This window comes from Salmo salar, chromosome 08 (genome assembly GCF_965601325.2).
Source record: "Salmo salar chromosome 08, fSalSal1, whole genome shotgun sequence".
NCBI classification, from domain to species: domain Eukaryota; kingdom Metazoa; phylum Chordata; class Actinopteri; order Salmoniformes; family Salmonidae; genus Salmo; species Salmo salar.
Genome location: NC_138298.1, coordinates 17129969 through 17152367, shown reverse-complemented (window position 1 = coordinate 17152367; position 22399 = coordinate 17129969). Strand labels below are relative to the sequence as shown.

The 22399-nt window shown below is 43.8% G+C and overlaps 1 protein-coding gene across 1 annotated transcript in view; it reads right to left on the bottom strand.

Annotated features, from left to right (window-relative positions):
* The window catches only part of LOC106610083 (uncharacterized), a 45040-nt gene that overhangs the window by 17825 nt on the left and 4816 nt on the right, over positions 1-22399 (bottom strand). Inside the window, exons 2-4 of the mRNA XM_014209238.3 lie at positions 20289-20419; positions 19911-20099; positions 16471-16635 (exon numbers count right to left, since the gene is read on the bottom strand). Coding sequence (XP_014064713.2) covers positions 16471-16635; positions 19911-20099; positions 20289-20419 — 485 coding nt within the window. The remainder of the gene's footprint in view (positions 1-16470; positions 16636-19910; positions 20100-20288; positions 20420-22399) is intronic.

Here is a 22399-nt window from a genome sequence, read left to right as displayed (position 1 = left end):
GTAACATAAACACACATCGATTTCTGGGGCGGTGGTTCTAATCCTGAATGCTGATTGGTTAAAGCCGCATTCCAGCCAGTGTCTATTCCACAAGTTACCACCGGCTAAATCTATGACATTAAAATGACTATTTACTCTGTTCCATCTGACTGCGCAATCTCCTGTCTCATCAGCCCAGCCAGGCAATTTATAAACTTGATCTCCACTATAAAAAGGCATCTTGACATTATCTCACATTTCTTTTAGACTAACATTTAGTTTTCAACAGCGGAGATTTGTATAAACCTTGCTGTCTGTCTCTCCGACATTTGCAACATTGTTTCAATATTCAAATTCGATCTCCAGCTGTCCCATAGTAATGAACGTGTTGGGAGTCGGGACAAGACAGACAGACAGGCAGGCAGATTTTCTCAGCCAGTCTAAATCATGAATCAGCATCATCATGTCCACATGTAGCCTACAACTGTTGTCGGAATATTAGTAGCTCTGGGATTGTCCCCCGGAAAGATCTAACAGTGGATATAACTATAGATAAGATGACACAAAACTAGCCAGTTATAGAATATTGTGTTGTAGGACAGCTAAACTTGCAGTTGATACCATTTCCACAGTAACATGTATTTACATGAAGTGATGAAACGTTGAAACTAAGTTGCAAAATACTTTCGTAGCAAGGTGTTGTAGAACGAGTGTCTTATGAAACACATTCCGGACACTAGCTAGGTTCCATCCAATTGGTGACAGATTGGCGACAAATTCCCAAGTACTGAATAAAAAAAATACAAGTTAAATGGGTTTCCATTGCGTTTTCAGATACACTGATGGTTCTGTCACAAAATATGTTGCTTTATATAGAGAATGTGCCCACTCAGGTCTTGGCACGTGCGATCTAGCCAACAGCTCGCAGATGAAGTACGGGTATAGCCCACATGAGATTATTATGGACAAAAGCGCAAGAGTATTTTTACTTGTCAGATGGCAGCCAAGCATCGATCATCATGTCACCAGAATAAGACCCTCAATATTTATCGGAAAGGACCATCTATTTCATCACCATGCACTTTCACCACCCTGTGAGGTTCATCATAACTTATTTCATCTGTAGCCTAATAAACTGCATTGTTTCCTGAGTCGTAGTGGGAGGATCACACAATATATCATTGTGTGACTCCAAGTTTACTTCGATATGATGGTTATTATATCAATATTTGTGCATAAAGGCGTTTTCACCAAATGTTGTTTTGTCCACATTTGGAACGTTTATCGTCAAATGTGCTGTTTCCATCAGGCCTGTCCTGACATTTCTGATCCGACATGTACTTTACTCGTATAAAAAGGTTGGATGGAAACTTACTGGCTCTTGCTACCTTGCCATAACTAATTTGAGCCACTGACTGGTTCTGAATTCACTGTCAGCATTCAGTCAAAGCTATAACCACTTTTGGAGCTAACTAGTGCTCTCAAATCGTATGCTGATGTCGACAGCAGATGGGATTTGAATTCATAACATTGCTAACTTAGCTAGCTAACATTACATTTTGAGAAAACAAGTGGTGGTCAATGAGACTGAGCGCTAGCTAGCCAGCTAAGCTAGCAAACAATGTAACAAAAGTATAATGTTGGATTAAAAAAATACTCCAACAGGCTCTGCATTTCAGGAATCACAGTAACAAGTACTCCTGGTGTACTGTTAAAAGATTTAGCCATGCAAACATTATTTTTTTGCCACAGCCCTTCTTCGATGAGGTTTAATGGCGGTTGGCATTAAATAAATGTTGCATTACCACCACCTACTAGACTGGAGTATAACTCCCTCATTCATTGCTTAAAAAATATATATAAACTCAGCAAAAAAAAGAAACGTCCTCTCATTGTCAAGTGCATTTATTTTCCGCAAACTTAACATGTGTAAATATTTGTATGAACATAAGATTCAACAACTGAGACATAAACTGAACAAGTTCCACAGACATGTGACTAACATAAATGGAATAATGTGTCCCTGAATAAAGGGAGGGTCAAAATCAAATGTAACAGTCAGTATCTGGTATGGCCACCAGCTCCATTAAGTACTGCAGTGCATCTCCTCCTCATGGATTGCACCAGATTTGCCAGTTCTTGCTGTGAGATGTTACCCCACTCTTCCACCAAGGCACCTGCAAGTTCCCAGACATTTCTGGGGGGAATGGCCCTAGCTCTCACCCTCCGATCCAACAGGTCCCAGACGTGCTCAATGGGATTGAGATCCGGGCTCTTCGCTGGCCATGGCAGAACACTGACATTCCTGTCTTGTAGGAAATCACGCACAGAACGAGTAGTATGCCTGGTGGCATTATCATGCTGGAGGGTCATGTCAGGATGAGCCTGCAGGAAGGGTACCACATGAGGGAGGAGGATGTCTTCCCTGTAATGCAAAGCGTTGAGATTGCCTGCAATGACAACAAGCTCAGTCCGATGATGCTGTGACACACCGCCTCAGACCATGACAGACCCTCCACCTCCAAATCGATCCCGCTCCAGAGTACAGGCCTCGGTGTAACGCTCATTCCTTCGACAATAAATGCAAATCCGACCATCACCCCTGGTGAGACAAAACCGCGACTCGTCAGTGAAGAGCATTTTTTGCCAGTCCTGTCTGGTCCAGCAACGGTGGGTTTGTGCCCATACACAACGTTGTTGCAGGCGATGTCTGGTGAGGACCTGCCTTACAACAGGCCTACAAGCCCTCAGTCCAGCCTCTCTCAGCCTATTGCGGACAGTCTGAGCACTGATGGAGGGATTGTGCGTTCCTGGTGTAACTTGGGGCAGTTGTTGTTGCCATCCTGTACCGGTCCCGCACGTGTGATTTTCGGATGTACTGATTCTGTGCAGGTGTTGTTACACGTGGTCTGCCACTGCGAGGATGATCAGCTGTCCGTCCTGTCTCCCTGTAGCGCTGTCTTAGGCGTCACACAGTACGGACATTGCAATTGATTGCCCTGGCCACATCTGCAGTCCTCATGCCTCAATGCAGCATGCCTAAGGCACGTTCCCGCAGATGAGCAGGGACCCTGGGCATCTTTCTTTTGGTGCTTTTCAGAGTCAGTAGAAAGGCCTCTTTAGTGTCCTACGTTTTCATAACTGTGACCTTAATTGCCTACTGTCTGTAAGCTGTTAGTGTCTTAAAGACCATTCCACAGGTGCATGTTCATTAATTGTTTATGGTTCATTGAACAAGCATGGGAAACAGTGTTTAAAACCTGTTAAGGACATATTATTTTCTACTCTATTCTTGCTAAGATACTGTTCAACAACAACAAAAGTCTGCTCTCAGCTTGAAAGATACTGATCATAGTAGATATGGGGCTCAATTTTAACAAACCTAATGGTAAATCTTAGCGAGGCTGGGGTGGTAGCACTATAGGTTCAGAGGTGTGTCAAATATTTATTTTATTTCACAGTTGGAATTATGGGCACAGTAGCTGGCGTGAAAAGGCTGGGTTTTGATGAATAAACAAGATGTAGGTGTTGAGGCTTGACCCCAGTTGTCACTAGTTACATAAGCCACAACCACAACAAAATTGGCTATATTGTAAAAATTCATGAAAACAGAAATGTGCTTTTTGGTCTTAATTTAAAGGTGCAATATGCAGAAATCGCTTTGCCATTTCCTGGTTGTGAAAATTGTAATAGTTTGCCTAATTTCAGTTTACACTGCTTGTTTTGGCACATAGAGAATCATTGTACCATCTAAACTGCTGTGAAATATATTTTCAATAACCCAAAATATTGTATTTTCAGCTGGTGTATGAAACCAAAAGTAAGACACAAAAATGAAACTTAAGAATGGGAAGTATAGAAACAGCGCACATAGAACAGATCTACAGCTTCTTAGACTTGCTTTCGATGTGAATGACATATCTATAACTCACATTTCTATGTGCATTTGGTGGGGTAGCACAAAAAGTTACATATTGCAGCTTTAAGGTTAGGCAAAATGTTAGCAGTGTGGTTAAGATTAGAGTTAGGTTTAAAATCAGATTTTAAGAAGACAAATTGTAGAAATAGAGAGGGGTTTATGACTTTGGATCTGTGTTAAGTAGTGACGACCCTTCACTGGCCAATCAGAACGTACTCCATGGCTAAATATGTGGTTGCTTCAAGTTGTGTATTTATGGTCTTTTATGTATTGCATTCTCATCAACTCCAATTCTAACGTTAGTGTAACGCCCTGGCCATAGAGAGGGGTTTTTGTTCTTTATTTTGGTTAGGCCAGGGTGTTACATTGGGTGGGCGTTCTATGTGCATTTTTCTATGTTGGTTTGTTTCATTGATTTCGGCTGTGTGGCTTCCAATCAGGCACAGCTGTAGAGCGTTGTTGCTGATTGGGAGTCACACATAAGGAGCATGTTTTTCCTTTGGGGTTTGTGGGTAATTGTTTCTGTTAGTGTTTTGCACCTGACAGGACTGTTTGGCTGTCGGTTTTCTTGTTTTGTTTGTATAGTGTTCTTTCTTTATTAAATATTCAATGATGAACACTAACTCCGCTGCACCTTGGTCTTCTCTCTCTCACGACAGCCGTTACAGTTAGTCCGTTATAGCCTAGTTTGTTAAATAGCCTACAGAAACCAAAATAAATCAATGTAGGCCTATGCCATATTTGCTAAATATGTTTAACATGTTTGCATTCCACATTGTTCTGAGTAATTGCATGGTTTCGATATGGAAATATATTTAAGCAATAAGGCCCGAGGGGGTGTGGTATATGGCCTTATACAATAGCTAAGGGCTGTGTCCAGGCACTCCGTGTTGCGTCGTGCATAAGAACAGCCCTTAGCCATGGTATATTGGCCATATAAGTGTTTTGCCACACCCATAGTATATGGTCTGATATACCACGGCTGTCAGCCAATCAGCATTCAGGACTCGAACCACCCAGTTAATAATGTTAAACATAGCAATCACACTGAAAAGCATTAATTATGTCTGAGCCATGGACATGCCAAATGTTGTCAATAAGAAAGTTTAAATTCGCTAGGCTATTGATAAGACATAAAAAGACGGTGAATAATTAATACAATTATAATAAAATGAAACAACAACTTGTTTTAAGTAGGCTATCTCTAAATGGTTACAGACACTAGAATTGCTCACCAGAATAAGACCCTCAATATTTATTGGAAAGGAGCATCATGCTCATTCCCTTGCACATTCACCACTCTGTGAAGTTAATTTATTTAATATGTAGACTAACAAACAGTGGTGTAAAGTACTTAAGTAAAACATACTTTAAAGTACTACTTAAGTAGTTTTGGAGGGTATCTGTAGTTTACTATTGATATTTTTGACTACTTTACTTCACTACATTCCTTAAGAAAATAGTGTACTTTTTACTCCATACATTTTCCCTGACACCCAAAAGTACTCATTCCATTTTGAATGCTTAGCAGGACAGGGAAATGGTCCAATTCACGCACTTATCAAGAGAACATCCCTGGTCATGCACACTGCCTCTGATCTGGTGGACTCACTAAACACGCATGCTTCATTTGTAAATTATGTCTGATTGTTGGAGTGTGGCCCTTGCTATTTGTAAATTTAAAAACAAGAAAATGGTGCTGTCTGGTTTTCTTAATATAAGGAATTTGAAATCATTTGTACTTCTACTTTCAATACTTAAGTATATTTTAGCAATTACATTTTGATACTTCAGTGTATTTAAAACCAAATACTTGTATCATTGTACTCAAGTAGTATTTTACTGGGTGACTTTCACTTTTAATTGAATCATTTTCTATTAAGGTATCTATACTTTTACTCAAGTATGACATTTGGGCACTTTTTCCACCACTGCTAATACACAACATGCCTTCCCGAGTCGTAGTGACAACACAACAACACATCATCGCATGACTCCAAGTTTACTTCGATATGATAGTTATTATATCAATATTTGCGCATAAAGGTGTTTCCACCGCCATTTCTCACATCATTTATTTAACTGACACAAAAAGATCCCACCATGTTGAAGGAATAAATTGCGCGGCATACATAACATTGTATCAGCATTTTATGTTTCCATCAGCCCCGTAGTTTCTTTTTCATGCGTCAGGTAATTAATCTGCATGAAATGGTTGGATGGAAACGTGGTTACTGACTAATTTCTCAGAAGAGGGGGAAAAGAACATCAGCAAATTCAGTAATACATTACATAGGATGAAGAAACAATACTCCTTGCCGCAACTGGGGCGGCAGCGTAGCCTAGTGGTTAGAGCGTTGGACTAGTTTCCGAAAGTTTGCAAGATCGACTCCCCGAGCTGACAAGGTACGAATCTGTCATTCTGCCCCTAAACAAGACACTGTTCCTAGGCCGTCATTGAAAATAAGAATTTGTTCTTAACTGACTTGCCTTGTTAAATAAAAGTTAAATAAATAAAACTCCATACTACTTGTTAGACATAGAGAACTGATAATGTATACCTACCTGGTTTCAGAGAATTTTGTATTATTCTGTAAGTAAATCCGAGACACCCCATTTAGTATGATATGTTACGTTTGGTATGGTTACATACGACAGATGGTTACTTAAGGCAATGGGTGGGCATATAACCAGAACGTCTAGCAACCCAAAGGTTGTGAATTCGAATATTAACACAGACAACATTAGCATTTTAGCTAATTAGCAACTTTTCAACTACTTATTCTTTTTTAGCTACTTTGCAACTACTTAGCACGTTAGCTAACCCTTTCCCTAACCTTTTAAACTAACTCTTGCCGCGACCGGCTGGCGGGTGTCTCTGGTTGCGCCCGGCTGGCGGGCGACCCTTGCTGCGCCCGGCTGGCGGGCGACCCTTGCCGCGCCAGGCTGGCTGACGACCCTGGCTGCGCCCGGCTGGCTGACGACCCTGGCTGCGCCCGGCTGGCGGGCGACCCTGGCTGCGCCCGGCTAGCGGTAGGCGATGGCTGCGCCCGACTGGCGGGCCACTCTGGCAGATCCGTCACGGTGGGCCGCTCTGGCGGATCCGGCACGGCGGGCCGCTCTGGCGGATCCGGTGGCCCGCTCTGGCGGATCCGGTGGCCCGCTCTGGCGGATCCTGTGGCCCGCTCTGGCGGATCCGGTGGCCCGCCGGGCCGCTGTGGCGGATCCGGCACGGCGGGCCGCTCTGGCGGCTCCGGGCAGGCGGGCGGCTCTGGCGGCTCAGGGCAGGCGGGCGGCTCTGGCGGCTCCTGACTGGCGGGCGGCTCTGGCGGATCCTGACTGGCGGGCGGCTCTGGCGACTCCTGACTGGCGGGCGGCTCTGGCGACTCCTGACTGGCGGGCGGCTCAGGCGACTCCTGACTGGCGGGCGGCTCTGGCGGCTCCTGACTGGCGGGCGGCTCTGGCGGCACCAGACTCGCGAGGCTGGGCTGACGCACTAGATGCCTGATGCGTGGGGCTGGTACAGGATGTGCCAGTCTGGGCACACGCACCTTAGGGCTAGTGCGGGGAGCGGGAACAGGCCGAGTCAGATTGGGCTGACGCACCTCAGGGCTCGTGCGTGTAGCGGGAAACACTGGACCATAGAGGCGCACTGGCGGTCTTGAGCGCAGGACTGGCATCACTACTGGCTGGATGCCCACTTTCCCCTGGCACATGCGGGGCGCTGGTACTGCGCGTACTGGCCTGAAAATGCTCGGCCTCGCCACCGTACCCATCACCCCAAAGCACGGGACCTGTCCAGTTCGTCTCTGCCTAAAAAGGGTACGGGGAGCTGGCCTGGGGCTCCATCCTCGCCCCGCCAAACTGCCCTTGTGCCCCCCCCCAAAAAATGATTGCCTCTCGGGTTCCCTTATCAGTCGTGTTCCCCGGTCCTCGCCAGATATCCTCCGCTGCTTGGTCCTGGTATGGTGGGTAGTTCTGTCACGCTTGTCGTCGTAGAGAGAAAGGGACCAATGCGCAGCGGGTTTCGTGCTCAACATATTTATTTATAAAATAATGCGAACACCACGGAAGAAAACAATAAACAAACTAGTGACATGAAACAGTGAAAGCAGGCTCAACAAAAAGCAGCGCTCTCAAACAACTACCCACGAAAAACAAAGACAAACACACCCTACTATATAGGACTCCCAATCAAAGGCAACTCAACACACCTGCCTTCAATTGAGAGTCCAACCCCAATCAACTAGACCTAGAAACACAGACATAGACCAGTGACAAACCCCATAATACATACATCAACTACCCTCTGCCACGTCCTGACCAAACTACAATAACCAAATATACTCTATACTGGTCAGGACGTGACACTCATAAACGTAACCCTAACTCCTCGCCTAGCTAACATTAGTGGGCTACCTAACGTAATACAGCTAGCTAAAATTTGTAACAGAGTGTACTATACATTTAGCAAATTCATAACATATTGTACGTTTAGGAAATTTGTAACATGTACACTACTGGTCAAAAGTTTTAGAACACCTACTCATTCAAGGGTTTTTCTTTATTTTTACTATTTTCAACAGTGTAGAATAATAGTGAAGACATCAAAGCTATGAAATAGCACATATGGAATCATGTAGTAACCAAAAAAGTGTTAAACAAATCAAAACATATTTTATATTTGAGATTCTTCAAATAGCCACCCTTTGCCTTGATGACAGCTTTGCACACTCTTGGCATTCTCTCAACCAGCTTCACCTGGAATGCTTTTCCAACAGTCTTGAAGGAGTTCCCACATATGCTGAGCACTTGTTGACTGCTTTTTCTTCACTCTGCGGTCCGACTCATCCCAAACCATCTCAATTTGGTTGAGGTCGATGGATTGTGGAGGCCAGGTCATCTGATGCAGCACTCCATTATTCTCCTTCTTGGTCAAATAGCCCTTACACAGCCTGGAGGTGTGTTTTGGGTCATTGTCCTGTTGAAAAACAAATGATAGTCCCACCAAGCCCAAACCAGATGGGATGGCGTATCACTGCAGAATGCTGTGGTAGCCATGCTGATTAAGTGTGCCTTGAATTCTAAATAAATCACAGACAGTGTCACCAGCAAAGCACCCCCACACCATAACACCTCCTCCTCCGTGCTTTACGGTGGGAAATACAAATGCGGAGATCATCTGTTCACCCACACTGCATCTCACATAGACACGGCGGTTCTAACCGAAAATCTTCATTTTGGACTCCATACCAAAGGACAAATTTCCAACGGTCTAATGTCCATTGCTTGTGTTTCTTGGCCCAAGCAAGTCTTTTCTTATTATTGGTGTCCTTACGTAGTGGTTTCTTTGCAGCAATTTGACCATGAAGGCCTGATTCACAGTCTCCTCTAAACAGTTGATGATCAGATGTGTCGGTTACTTGAACTCTATGAAGCATTTATTTGGGCTGCAATTTCTGAGGCTGGTAACTCTAAAGAACTTATCCTCTGCAGCAGAGGTAACTCTGGGTCTTCCATTCCTGTGGCGGTCCTCATGAGAGCCAGTTTCATCATAGCGCTTGATGGTTTTTGCGACTGCACTTGAAGAAACTTTCAAAGTTCCTGAAATGTTCCATATTGACTGACCTTCATGTCTTAAAGTAATGATAGACTGTCTTTTCTCTTTGCTTATTTGAGCTGTTCTTGCCATAATATGGACTTGGTCTTTTACCAAATAGGGCTATCTTGTGTATATCCCCCTACCTTGTCACAACACAACTGATTGGCTCAAACGCAATTAAGAAGGAAAGAAATTCCACAAATTAATCTGTAGCCAACAGCCAATGGCATCGCACGGCGCGAAATACAAAACCAACTAAAATACCACAATTCAATTTTCTCAAACAATCAACTATTTTACACCATTTTAAAGACAAGACTCTCGTTAATCTAACCACATTGTCCGATTTCAAAAAGGCTTTACAGCGAAAGCAAAACATTAGATTATGTCAGGAGAGTACCCTGCCAAAAATAATCACACAGCCATTTTCAAAGCAAGCATATATGTCACAAAAACCAAAACCACAGCTAAATGCAGCACTAACCTTTGATGATCTTCATCAGATGACACTCCTAGGAGATTATGTTATACAATACATGCATGTTTTGTTCAAGCAAGTTCATATTTATATCAAAAAACAGCTTTTTACATTAGCATCTGATGTTCAGAACTAGCATACCCACCGCAAACTTCCGGGGAATTTACTAAATTACTCATGATTAACGTTCACAAAAAAAAGAACAATTATTTTAAGAATTATAGATACAGAATTCCTTTATGCAATCGCGGTGTCAGATTTTAAAATAGCTTTTTGGCGAAAGCACATTTTGCAATATTCTGAGTACATAGCCCGGCCATCATGGCTAGCAAATTTGACACCCACCAAGTTTGGCCCTCACCAAACTCAGATTTACTATAAGAAAAATTGGATTACCTTTGCTGTTCTTCGTCAGAATGCACTCCCAGGACTTCTACTTCAACAACAAATGTTGTTTTGGTTCCAAATAATCCATAGTTGTATTGAAATAGCTCCGTTTTGTTTGTGCGTTGAGGTCACTATCCGAAGGGTGACGCGCGAGCGCATTTCGTGACAAAAAAACTCAAAATATTCCATTACCGTACTTCGAAGCATGTCAAACGCTGTTTAAAATCAATTTTTATGCTATTTTTCTCGTAAAAAAGCGATAATATTCCAACCGGGCGACGTTGTATTCATTCAAAGGCTGAAAGAAAATAAATGGAGTCGTCTCGTGGACGCGCATCTCCAGTGTCACTGTTCCCTGCCTGACCACTCACAAAAACTCCTGCTGTTTTTCGCCCAGAGACTGCAGACACCCCATTACACTTTCTGGCGCCTTCTGAGAGCCAATGGAAGCCTTAGAAAATGTCACGTTACAGCACAGATGCTGTATTTTCGCTAGAGATGCCACAGAAGGAGAACAAATTGTCAGACAGGGCATTTCCTGTATGGAATCTTCTCAGGTTTTGGCCTGCCATATGAGTTCTGTTATACTCACAGACACCATTCAAACAGCTTTAGAAACTTTAGTGTTTTCTATCCAAATCTACTAATTATATGCATATTCTAGTTTCTGGGCAGGAGTAGTAACCAGATTAAATCGGGTACGTTTTTTATCCGGCCATGAAAATACTGCCCCCTATCCCAAACAGGTTTAAACCCCTTGTGAAGTTATTTGGATTTTTACGAATTATCTTTGAAAGACAGGGTCCTGAAAAAGGGCTGTTTCTTTTATTGCTGAGTTTATATAATACACTGCTCAAAAAAATAAACGGAACACTAAAATAACACATCCTAGATCTGAATGAATGAAATAATCTTATTAAATACTTTTTTCTTTACATAGTTGAATGTGCTGACAACAAAATCACACAAAAATAATCAATGGAAATCCAATTTATCAACCCATGGAGGTCTGGATTTGGAGTCACACTCAAAATTAAAGTGGAAAACCACACTACAGGCTGATCCAACTTTGATGTAATGTCCATAAAACAAGTCAAAATGAGGCTCAGTAGTGTGTGTGGCCTCCACGTGCCTGTATGACCTCCCAACAACGCCTGGGCATGCTCCAGATGAGGTGGCGGATGGTCTCCTGAGGGATCTCCTCCCAGACCTGGACTACAGCATCCGCCAACTCCTGGACAGTCTGTGGTGCAACGTGGCGTTGGTGGATGGAGCGAGACGTGATGTCCCAGATGTGCTCAATTGGATTCAGGTCTGGGGAACGGGCGGGCCAGTCCATAGCATCAATGCCTTCCTCTTGCAGGAACTGCTGACACACTCCAGCCACATGAGGTCTAGCATTGTCTTGCATTAGGAGGAACCCAGGGCCAACCGCACCAGCATATGGTCTCACAAGGGGTCTGAGGATCTCATCTCGGTACCTAATGGCAGTCAGGCTACCTCTGGCGAGCACATGGAGGGCTGTGCGGCCCCGCAAAGAAATGCCACCCCACACCATGACTGACCCACCGCCAAACCGGTCATGCTGGAGGATGTTGCAGGCAGCAGAACGTTCTCCACGGCGTCTCCAGACTGTCACATGTGCTCAGTGTGAACCTGCTTTCATCTGTGAAGAGCACAGGGCGCCAGTGGCGAATTTGCCAATCTTGGTGTTCTCTTGCAAAAGCCAAACGTCCTGCACGGTGTTGGGCTGTAAGCACAACCCCCACCTGTGGACGTCGGGCCCTCATACCACCCTCATGGAGTCTGTTTCTGACCGTTTGAGCAGACACATGCACATTTGTGGCCTGCTGGAGGTCATTTTGCATGGCTCTGGCAGTGTTCCTCCTGCTCCTCCTTGCACAAAGGCGGAGGTAGCGGTCCTGCTGCTGGGTTGTTGCCCTCCTACGGCCTCCTCCACGTCTCCTGATGTACTGGCCTGTCTCCTGGTAGCGCCTCCATGCTCTGGACACTACTTTGACAGACACAGCAAACCTTCTTGCCACAGCTCGCATTGATGTACCATCCTGGATGAGCTGCACTACCTGAGCCACTTGTGTGGGTTGTAGACTCTGTCTCATGCTACCACTAGAGTGAAAGCACCGCCAGCATTCAAAAGTGACCAAAACATCAGCCAGGAAGCATAGGAACTGAGAAGTGGTCTGTGGTTACCACCTGCAGAACCACTCCTTTATTGGGGGTGTCTTGCTAATTGCCTATAATTTCCACCTGTTGTCTATTCCATTTGCACAACAGCATGTGAAATTTATTGTCAATCAGTGTTGCTTCCTAAGTGGACAGTTTGATTTCACAGAAGTGTGTTTGACTTGGAGTTACATTGTGTTGTTTAAGTGTTCCCTTTATTTTTTTGAGAAGTATATATAAATCAACAAATAGCATACCATCTAACCCTACACTCACTAAAAACCACCACCCTACTCCACTATTTAAAATGATTTAGTGCTACCTCAGGCCAACAGCCTGAAACGATGGGACACCACCACTTAACACACCCTGTAACTCTTCTGATGTCAAGTCTCGCACACCCAAATATCTCTCTGAATCTGCCACCACCACCTCCATTTTCTGTGACTTACGTTCCATCCCTGCAGTACAGTTGATAACCATTGCTATAAATGCCAAAAATCCAATCTTACTGAAACATATATCACTTGTTGCCCTATCCCTCTGTACTGGTACAGATCTACTACTCACACCACTCTTCTAAGGATCCCTCCCCCTTGACCCATCTTCCTCTACTTTCTTCACTGCCTCAGCATACGACAACTTCTGCACTACTCTAACCCTGGAAACCTCAACCTGCCTCTCTCGCACCGGACATTTCTGATGCCCAGCCCGATGGGCACCTCTACAATTAACACATACCACTACTTTCCCCAATGCTACACATTCCTTTGTCTCATGCCCTTCTGCACACTTCTCACATCTAGGAACCTCCCTCCTATACACTGCTGCCACATGCCCAGAGCAGCAGTCCTGGAGGAGGTGGTTGTGAGTTGGTTGTGCACTTAAGCTTGACACCTGTAACAACGTAATGTATTTGGCACAAAAGCTTGTACGGGATAACTTATATATCCTAATATCCCTTTGTCGGGCAAAGACTCAACATCAAAACTCAAAAGGAGAGCCAGCGACTCTTCTGTTTCACCACTCACCCTCCCTGTTTGTGTCACACCAAATGACGAGCATTATAAACACCGGGAATCTTCCCCTTCAGTTGGTCAACTTTCACATTTACCCCTACCCCAGTAATCACTCCTTTCAATGGCACCCTTCCTTGAGAGCAAAACAATTCACCTCTCTTGTCCCCATTCGTTTAACGTGGAGCGCCTGCTGCCTCTGACCAGCAGAAAAACAAACAATTATCACAAGACCACTTTGCCATAGCCCTCACTGGCTTTCATGCAATTTAAGCGTGAGCTTGTCCGAGGACTTGACAACAGTTGAAATGCATTGTAGCATTGCGATTGGTTACCCAAAATTCTAGGGCGGGGCTAAGCGAAGGGTCAATTGGCTGACCGTCGGGGGAGAAAGGCCTCAACTTCAAAACTTTGTTCTCTTCATAGCAAAATGAACTTAGCTTACCTCGCTGTACTCAATACTGCCCTTGTTTGTTGTGATTTAATGGCAAAGAAACACCAACATCAAATCCAGTGACAGTCGGTGCCATTTAAGATGAGAGAGGATGATTTTTTTTATGAGCATGGCCTTACTTCTATTACAGCATATTGAATGACTATCATTCGTATTTTATTCATCTAGCTCAATGTAACAATGGACAGGTTTAGGATACTACATGATACTCAAATTTTCCATATACCCATCAGGAGGTTGCTACAAAAGGTCAAGAGAAAAATCTGAGTAATCCAGACAGTTGACACATTCAATACCGCTTTGCACAGTGTATAATTCCTACTCGCATCTATGCGCTCTTGTCCTTGCAACTTTTCCATTCGCTTGTGGACTTCAGTGCACAACACAACAGCTGTATGTGACCAGACGAAAACATTTTCTCCAAATCAAACCTTCATTCCATAACTGCTAACCGCTACACACAGCCTACATAGTTGTCACCTAACGTCATAGTCAACATAGCTAGCTACTAGAACTTATGCGTTAATCAACCAGCTACAAACGTTACAGTATACAGCAAGCAGTTTAGCAGTTACACCGGCGGGCCCCGGTGACAATAAATTAATAAAACCAAAAGCTTACCTTGACTCAGAAGAGTTCCAGTGATAGCCATAGCCAGCTAGCTAACATAGTATCCCTCGCTGTTTGAGCCGGGTGTTTGAGAAGGCTAAACTAGCTAGCTAGCTGCATTGGCCCGGCATCGTCTGGGTTAGGGGAGGGTTTGGCCGGCAGGGATGTCCTTGTCCCATCGTGCTCTAGCGACTACTGTGGCGGGCGGGGCGCATGCACGCTGACATGGTCACCAGGTGTACGGTGTTTCCTCTGACACATTGGTGTGGCTGGCTTCCGGGTTAATCGGGCATTATGTCAAGAAGCAGTGCTGCTTGGTTGGGTCGTGTTTTTGGAGGACGCCTCTCCCGAGTCAGTAAGGGAGTTGCAGCGATGAGACAAAACTGTAACTACCAATTGGATCCCATGAAATTGGGGAGAAAAAGGGTTAAAAGTCAAAAATAATTAAAAAATAATAATAATAATAACTGTTCAGAGGAGGACGGAAACTGGCTGACCACCGGCTACGCCATGGTGCTACCCAAGCGAGTGCTGTTGAGGCTACTGTAGACCTTCATTGCAAAACAGTGTGTTTTAATCAATTATTTGGTGATATGTGAATATATTTAGTATAGTTACCTATACTAAATTGTTTCAATGTTTGTATTTTTATGAAATTCACTGAGGAAGGTCCTCTCCCTTCCCCCTCTGAGGAGCCTCCACTGATCAAAACACACCCCGAAGTCAACTCTCGTTGGCTTCAGTCATGGCCTCTAGCATTGCACATTGATGAAAAACAAGGCCAAATCAGGAAGTGCAGTCGCCCTTTTTGACTAAATTAAAACAAGACCTTCCTCAGATCCACAAATAGCCTCAGAATAGGAGTACTGATTTAGGATCTTTCCATATAATCTTATTCATTATGATCTAAAAGGCAAAACTGATCCTAGATCAGCACTCCTAATCTGAGAGGCTTTTTGATATGGGACCTGAGCTAATTCGTTTTTTATTTCACCTTTATATAACCAGATAGGCCAGTTGAGAACAAGTTCTCATTTACAACTGCGACCTGACCAAGATAAAGCAAAGCAGTGCAACAAAAACAACAACACAGAGTTACACATAAACAAATGTACAGTCAATAACACAATAGAAAAAAAACGAAATAGAAAAATGTTTATACAGGGTGTGCAAATGTGGTAAGATTAGGTAGGTAAGGCAATAAATAGGCCATAGTGGCAAAATAATTACAATTTAGCAATAACACTGGAGTGATAGATGTGCAGATGATGATGTACAAGTAGAGATACTGGGGTGCAAAAAGAGCAAAAATAAATAACAATTTGGGGAATGAGGTAATTGGGTGGGCTATTTACAGATGGGCTGTGTACAGGTGCAGTGATTGGTAAGCTGCTCTGACAGCTGATGTTTAAAGTTAGTGAGGGAGAAATAAGTCTCCAGCTTCAGTGATTTTTGCAATTCGCTCCAGTCATTGGCAGCAGAGAAGTGGAAGGAAAGGCGGCCAAAGGAGGAATTGGCTTTGGGGATGACCAGTGAAATATACCTGCTGGAGCGTGTGCTACGGGTGTGTGTTGCTATGGTGACCAGTGAGCTGAGATAAGGCGGGGCTTTACCTAGAAAATACTTCTAGATGACCTGGAGCCAGTGGGTTTGGCGACGAATATTAAGCAAGGGCCAGCCAACGAGAGCATACAGGTCGCAGTGGTGGGTAGTATATGGGGCTGATTCAGAGAATCACCAGCAGTAAGAGCGACATCATTGATATATACAGAGAAAAGAGTCGGCCCGAGAACCCTGTGGCACCCCCATAATACCATTCAGACAGTAGTTCAGTGGGCTCACCTCAGTGAGACTGTGTGTGGTCCTGTGCTGCTCAGCTAGTTCCTCTGTGGGTTCAGGAGGAGGTGTAGTCTGGTTGTCCTCCATGACCATGTTCCCCTCAGTGTTCCCCAGACCCTCCTCACACCCCTCCTCCTTGACCAGCAGCACCTCTGGAGCCTCCTCCTCCTGGAAGAGACAGATGATACAGATGACTGAGTCCTACACTGTAGTTACAGGATTACTTAATTGTTGTTAAACCCATTAAAAATACGTACAAAAGTCATCATCAGTCAAACCTGGGGGGGGGGGGGGGGGGGGGGGTAGTTCCTGGACAAATATCAAATCCTTCCACTAATACAGGACTATTAAAGGCCCAGTGCACTACTTTTGTGAACAAATATTTTGTGTACAGTAGGTGTTTGTTAGTGTGGGGGTATATTTATTTATATTTAGTGTATATTGGTTATAAAGCGCTGTTGGGTGTTTGCAGAATAGGGTGAGATCTGATGTGAGGTGTATTAAAGAGAGTCACAATGAAAGTCTTAAAATGAAAAGTCAAATTTTGTGTTTATTAAATGTGAACAAGTTTTAAATACACCATATGAAAACCACACATACATGTCTCAACTAAAAATCTGAATAAACTTGATAAACTGCATACATTTTCTCATTAAAAGTGTCTCTACAGAAAAAAATCTGTAGTGGAATGAAAGTATGATGTTCACAAATGCCTATTTCATTATAGCCTACACCAGTGGTTCTCAACTGGTTTTGCCTGGGGACCAAAATTTTACAATGACAATTGAGTCTCGACCCAATATTATGGACTGTTGATGATTACATTCTGTAATGTTGTATTGCAGCTGCCTTCTTGGGCAGGCTTCACTTGCAAAATAGACTGTCTCAACGGGCTACTACTATGGTATTAAAGAAAGTAATTACACAGCCATATTAACTGAGAAAATATTTATTGTAAATTCAAGAGAATAAGCCATTTTAATTAGGAGACCAGTTCAGGAGTGTGGTGTAATACATTATCCGACTCAGAACATGACATCAAAACCAGTCCAATAATGTTAATGAACAGTAACACATACCAGTTTTTAAAATAGAAAAAACAGCAATCATTAGGAATTCTTAATCATCAATTACCATGTGAATAGTTTCACAACCTTAAAGTTTGTTTAAAGGTATACTTTTTAACCAGTTCAATAACATGTAATATGAATGTCAGAATGAATTAACAACAATAATTAACCTAGTGAACAATAACTCATTAACCTGTTTATTTATTGTGTGTGTGCGTGCGTGGGTGTGTGGGAAAGCTGGTTGACAGGGCAACTCGGAGGTCATGCTGGCTGTCCAGGCTGTGATTGGGAGTCCCAACGGGCGGCACACAATTGGCCCAGCGTCGTCCGGGGTAGGCCGTCATTGTAAATAAGAATTTGTTCTTAACTGACTTGCCTAGTTAAATAAAGGATAAATGTTTTTTTTTAAATGTTTAAAAAATTGCCAGTTTCTGCTTTTAGTTTTCAGCTTGGCCATAGCAGAGAAGCCACTTTCACACAGATAGGTAGTGCTGAACGGTAGCATGATTCTGATTGCATGACAGGCGAGAGCAGGATACTCTCCCATTAAGCTGCACCAGAACTGTGGCAGTGTCATTTCCGGGATGCCCATACTCAGTCCGCAGTCAAATGACAGTCCACCAGCTGGACCTCTTTGTTGCTTGGAAACGTGACACTTCCCATCTCCTCCCGAAAGGGGTACCGTAACTAGTCGTCTTATCTCTTGTTCTCTCTCTTGTTCTCTCCATTCCTTACAATCGAAATGTTTGTACAGAGATTACTTGTTTTCCTAAAGAGACGCAGCAATCTCGGCTTGAAGCTCATAAAAGCGACCCAACACTTTACCACTGGAAGCCAGCGGACCTCTGCATGATAAAGCACCTGCTGTTGCTCGCTCCCCATATCCCTACAGAAGGCCTGGAAACACCTTTTATTTTTGATATTGTTGACACACTTGATCACATCCTGAAGAGTGGCGTGGAGTTCAGGCACCAATGCCTCCCTGTGTAGGAAGCAGTGGTTCCACGTTGCACTCGGTACTCTCTCCAGGATTCGCTTTACCACTAGATATTTGTGTGACCACCCAGTTGAGAATCCCTTGCCTACACAGTACAAACACAATATGCAACAGACTTTTTAGTGTTCAATGTTTGGATGCAATATTTTACCCAGGAATATTCTACACTGAAATCTGTTACTCTCGTTATTCAAAATGCATTTGTGGATCTTTTCTGTTGACAACATTGAAAATGTATCGTTGTCTAATACAGGGTTTGATGTAAAAGTCAGAAGCTATCGAGTGGAATGGTTACTTTCTATGTTATAGTGGAGTGTTTTTTCTGCTGGTGTATCCTTAGTTAGTTACTCTCTGAATGGCCTCTCTCCCGTGTGGACCTTCAGGTGCATCTTCAGATGGTGCTGGTGGGAGAATCTCTTCTCACACTGGGGGCAGCTGTAGGGCTTCTCTCCTGTGTGGACCCTCTGGTGCCTCTTCAGGTCACCAGTCTGGGCGAAGCGCATCTGACACTGGTTACAGCTGAATGGTTTCACCCCTGTATGGACCCTTTGGTGCCTCTTTAGGCTGCTAGCCTGGGCGAAGTGCATGTGACACTGGGTACAGCTGAAGGATTTCACCCCTGTGTGGACTCTCTGGTGGACCTCCACCTTCTGGGGGCAGCTGAAGCCTTTGTTACAGAACATGCAGAATAACCATTTTTCTTTACTATCACCTGATGTTGCTCCCCCTCCTCGAGCCTTGGCCCTTTGGTCCTTTGAGTTCAATAACTGATCGAAAAGGACACGGCTGTGTGAATTGGAAGTCTCCATCGACATGGACAATGGGTCCCGATCCCTGAGCCTGTGTAAATGGGACTGGGTGGCAACATTTACATTTTTCTCTAAACTGTCCCTGTAAACTAAGAAATCTCTGCCCTGTGAGTGTCCTTCTCCTAAGTGAGTCTCGTCTATATTCCATATCAGAGGAGTGTCGTCCTCCACTTTCACAGTCACCTCATTTACGACCAAACCCTCCCCTTTCTTATCTAGGAACCCTTCAGAATATGCACTACTACTATACCGGATCCCGTCCACTCTAGACAGATCACTCTGTGTCTCCAAACCCAAGGGCATGTTGCCAGGCTCCATCTCTGTAGCGTAAGAACAAAACGGATCATTGCCAGACTCTAACACGTCACCTGAGTCCCGATGGGAATGAACCCTCCTAGGGCTCGGGTTACCGTAAAGTAAATACTCTGAGCTGGGAGCAGGAGGACAGCGCAGATGCTCCAGCTCTAGTCTCTCTGGGTCAGACCCTGTGTGTAAGAGCCTACGTGTTACAGTTAAAGTCTTTGTGTCTGTCTCTGACTTGAGGACGGCGTTCGGCGTTCCACTGACCTCCGTGATGCAGCGTTGGGTCCTGGGCTGCGGCGCTGTGGCGATGTCCTCCGTGGCTACAGGGGGCGCCACTCCCGCCGCTGCTCCAGTCTGGATGTCTCTGCAGTGTCGTGGGTCCTCCTCTCCTTCAGTCCTCTTCTGCTTGACCAGAGACGATCCTCCAGGACCTGCAGCCTCTGCATCTGCAGACTGGCACAAGAAGAGAGGAGGTTATTATCGGTACATGAGTTGAATTGGATAACAAAGTCTCACAGGCTCCCCTATGGAAGGTAAATGAGGATGTACATGTAAGCAAGTGAATAGCTGAGGGAAGCCTTTCTGAAATAAACGGGCCACATTTAATGTACTGTAATTTTTATGTTACACTATGACACTAACCTCTATCACGATAACATGCTGGTTTGAGGTTCCACTCCCCTCATCTATAGCTATGGGTTGGTCATCTCTCCACAAGTTGTGTTCTGCTGGCTTCACAAAGCTCCTGTGGCCTCCAGTGAGATGTCCTTCGCCTAAGAGAGAGTGATTGGGGGAAAGAGGGTGCTTAAGTTAAGTACCACTGTCAATGCTCAACGCTATATTGTACACTATTAACACCGTCTACAATTGTCAAGGATGTAAGCAGGGCTGGACTACCACATCTGGGGACCTGGGGCACCTACAGTGGGCTTTGACATTATCGACACCCTTGATAAAGATGAGCAAAATAAATCATTCAAATACTGAGCTACATTGTATGCAAAAAAAAAAAGGGAAATTATATTATTTTATACTAATACAATTGCTCAGAGAACAATATTTTGTTTTACACCCGTTTTTAAATCCTTTCAATAGCTTAATGGCACAGATACTTTTTCTAAAATACTTTATGAGTTGGAGAACACATTGGGAGGAATCTTACACCATTTCTACATACAGAATCCTCCCAGATCCTTGATATCCTTCATTTGCGCTATGGACTGCCAACTTCAATTCAAACCAAAGGTTTTCAATGGGTTTTAAATCTAGAGACTGAGATGGCCATTGCAAAATTTTGATTTTGTGGCCAACTAACCATTTATTTGTGGATTTTGATGTGTGCTGGATGATCCACTTCCCGCCAAGTTTCGGCTTCCTGGCAGAGGCAACCGGGTTTTGGACTAAAATCCTGGTACTGGGTCATGATGCCGTTGATATTAACAAGGGCCCCAGGACCAGTGGAAGCAAAATAGGCCCATAACATCAAAGATCCACCACCATATTTTACAGTAGGTATGGGATTGTTTTCTGCTAATTTCGACGCCAAATCCACCACTTAACCAGCATGGCTACCACAACATTCTGCAGCGATAAGCCATCCCATCTGGTCTGCGCTTAGTGGGATTATCATTTGTTTTTCAACAGGACAGTGACCCAACACACCTCCAGGCTGTGTAAGGGCTATTTGACCAAGAAGGAGAGTGATGGAGTGCTGCATCAGATTGACCTGGCTTCCACAATCACCCGACTTCTACCCAATTGAGATGGTTTGGGATGAGTTGGACCGCAGAGTGAAGGAAAAGCAACCAACAAGTGCTCAGAATATGTGGGAACTCCTTCAAGACTGTTGGAAAAGCATTCCAGGTGAAGCTGGTTGAGAGAATGCCAAGAGTGTGCAAAGCTGTCATCAAGGCAAAGGGTGGCTACTTTGAAGAATCAAAAATATATATTTGGATTTGTTTAACAGTTTTTTGGTTACTACATGTTTCCATGTGTTATTTCCTAGTTTTGATGTCTTCACTATTATTCTACAATGTAGAAAATAGTAAAAAATCAAGTAAAACCCTGGAATGAGTAGGTGTGTCCAAGCTTTTGACTGATACTGTATATCAAACAATTGGATCCAATGAACTGAGCAGGCGGGGCTGACATGCTTATAGCGTTGCTAGGACTTTCTAAATATGTGCATAAATTTATAAAATTGCGCTGTTATTATTTCTATTAATATGATATATTATTGTTATTTCTTTATTTTTTAATGACTGTTTTCCATGTTATTTGTTTAATTCTCTTAATTAAAAAGCACCCTCATAGATATGCAATAGACCTACGGGGCTTTGAATGTGTTAGTGAAGGGTGGCAGTATTGAATTGTTTTCATGGGACTGCCCATATATCCCTCTGGCCTACGCCAATTGGCGGCCAAGGATTTGCCTCAGGATGCAAAGATCCGTCATGAGTCAGGGAGATGGTCTGATGGTCTTGGGCCTAGATATGGGGGAGGATTTAGTGGGTGGAATATGAGGACAATTGGAGGTTTACAAAGTTGCATCTACAGTATGCTTAACAGTGCAAATATTATGGTACAGCTATATGGACACTTAATCATCATGGTGCTTTTTAATGGTAAGTTTACAAACATTGGTTGTGGTAAGTATAATTGAAACGAGGGTATCATTATGGTAAGTGGAGAAATAAGTATAGCCAGTTACAATTGTAATGGCTTAGCAGATCATAAAAAAAGTAGATACATTT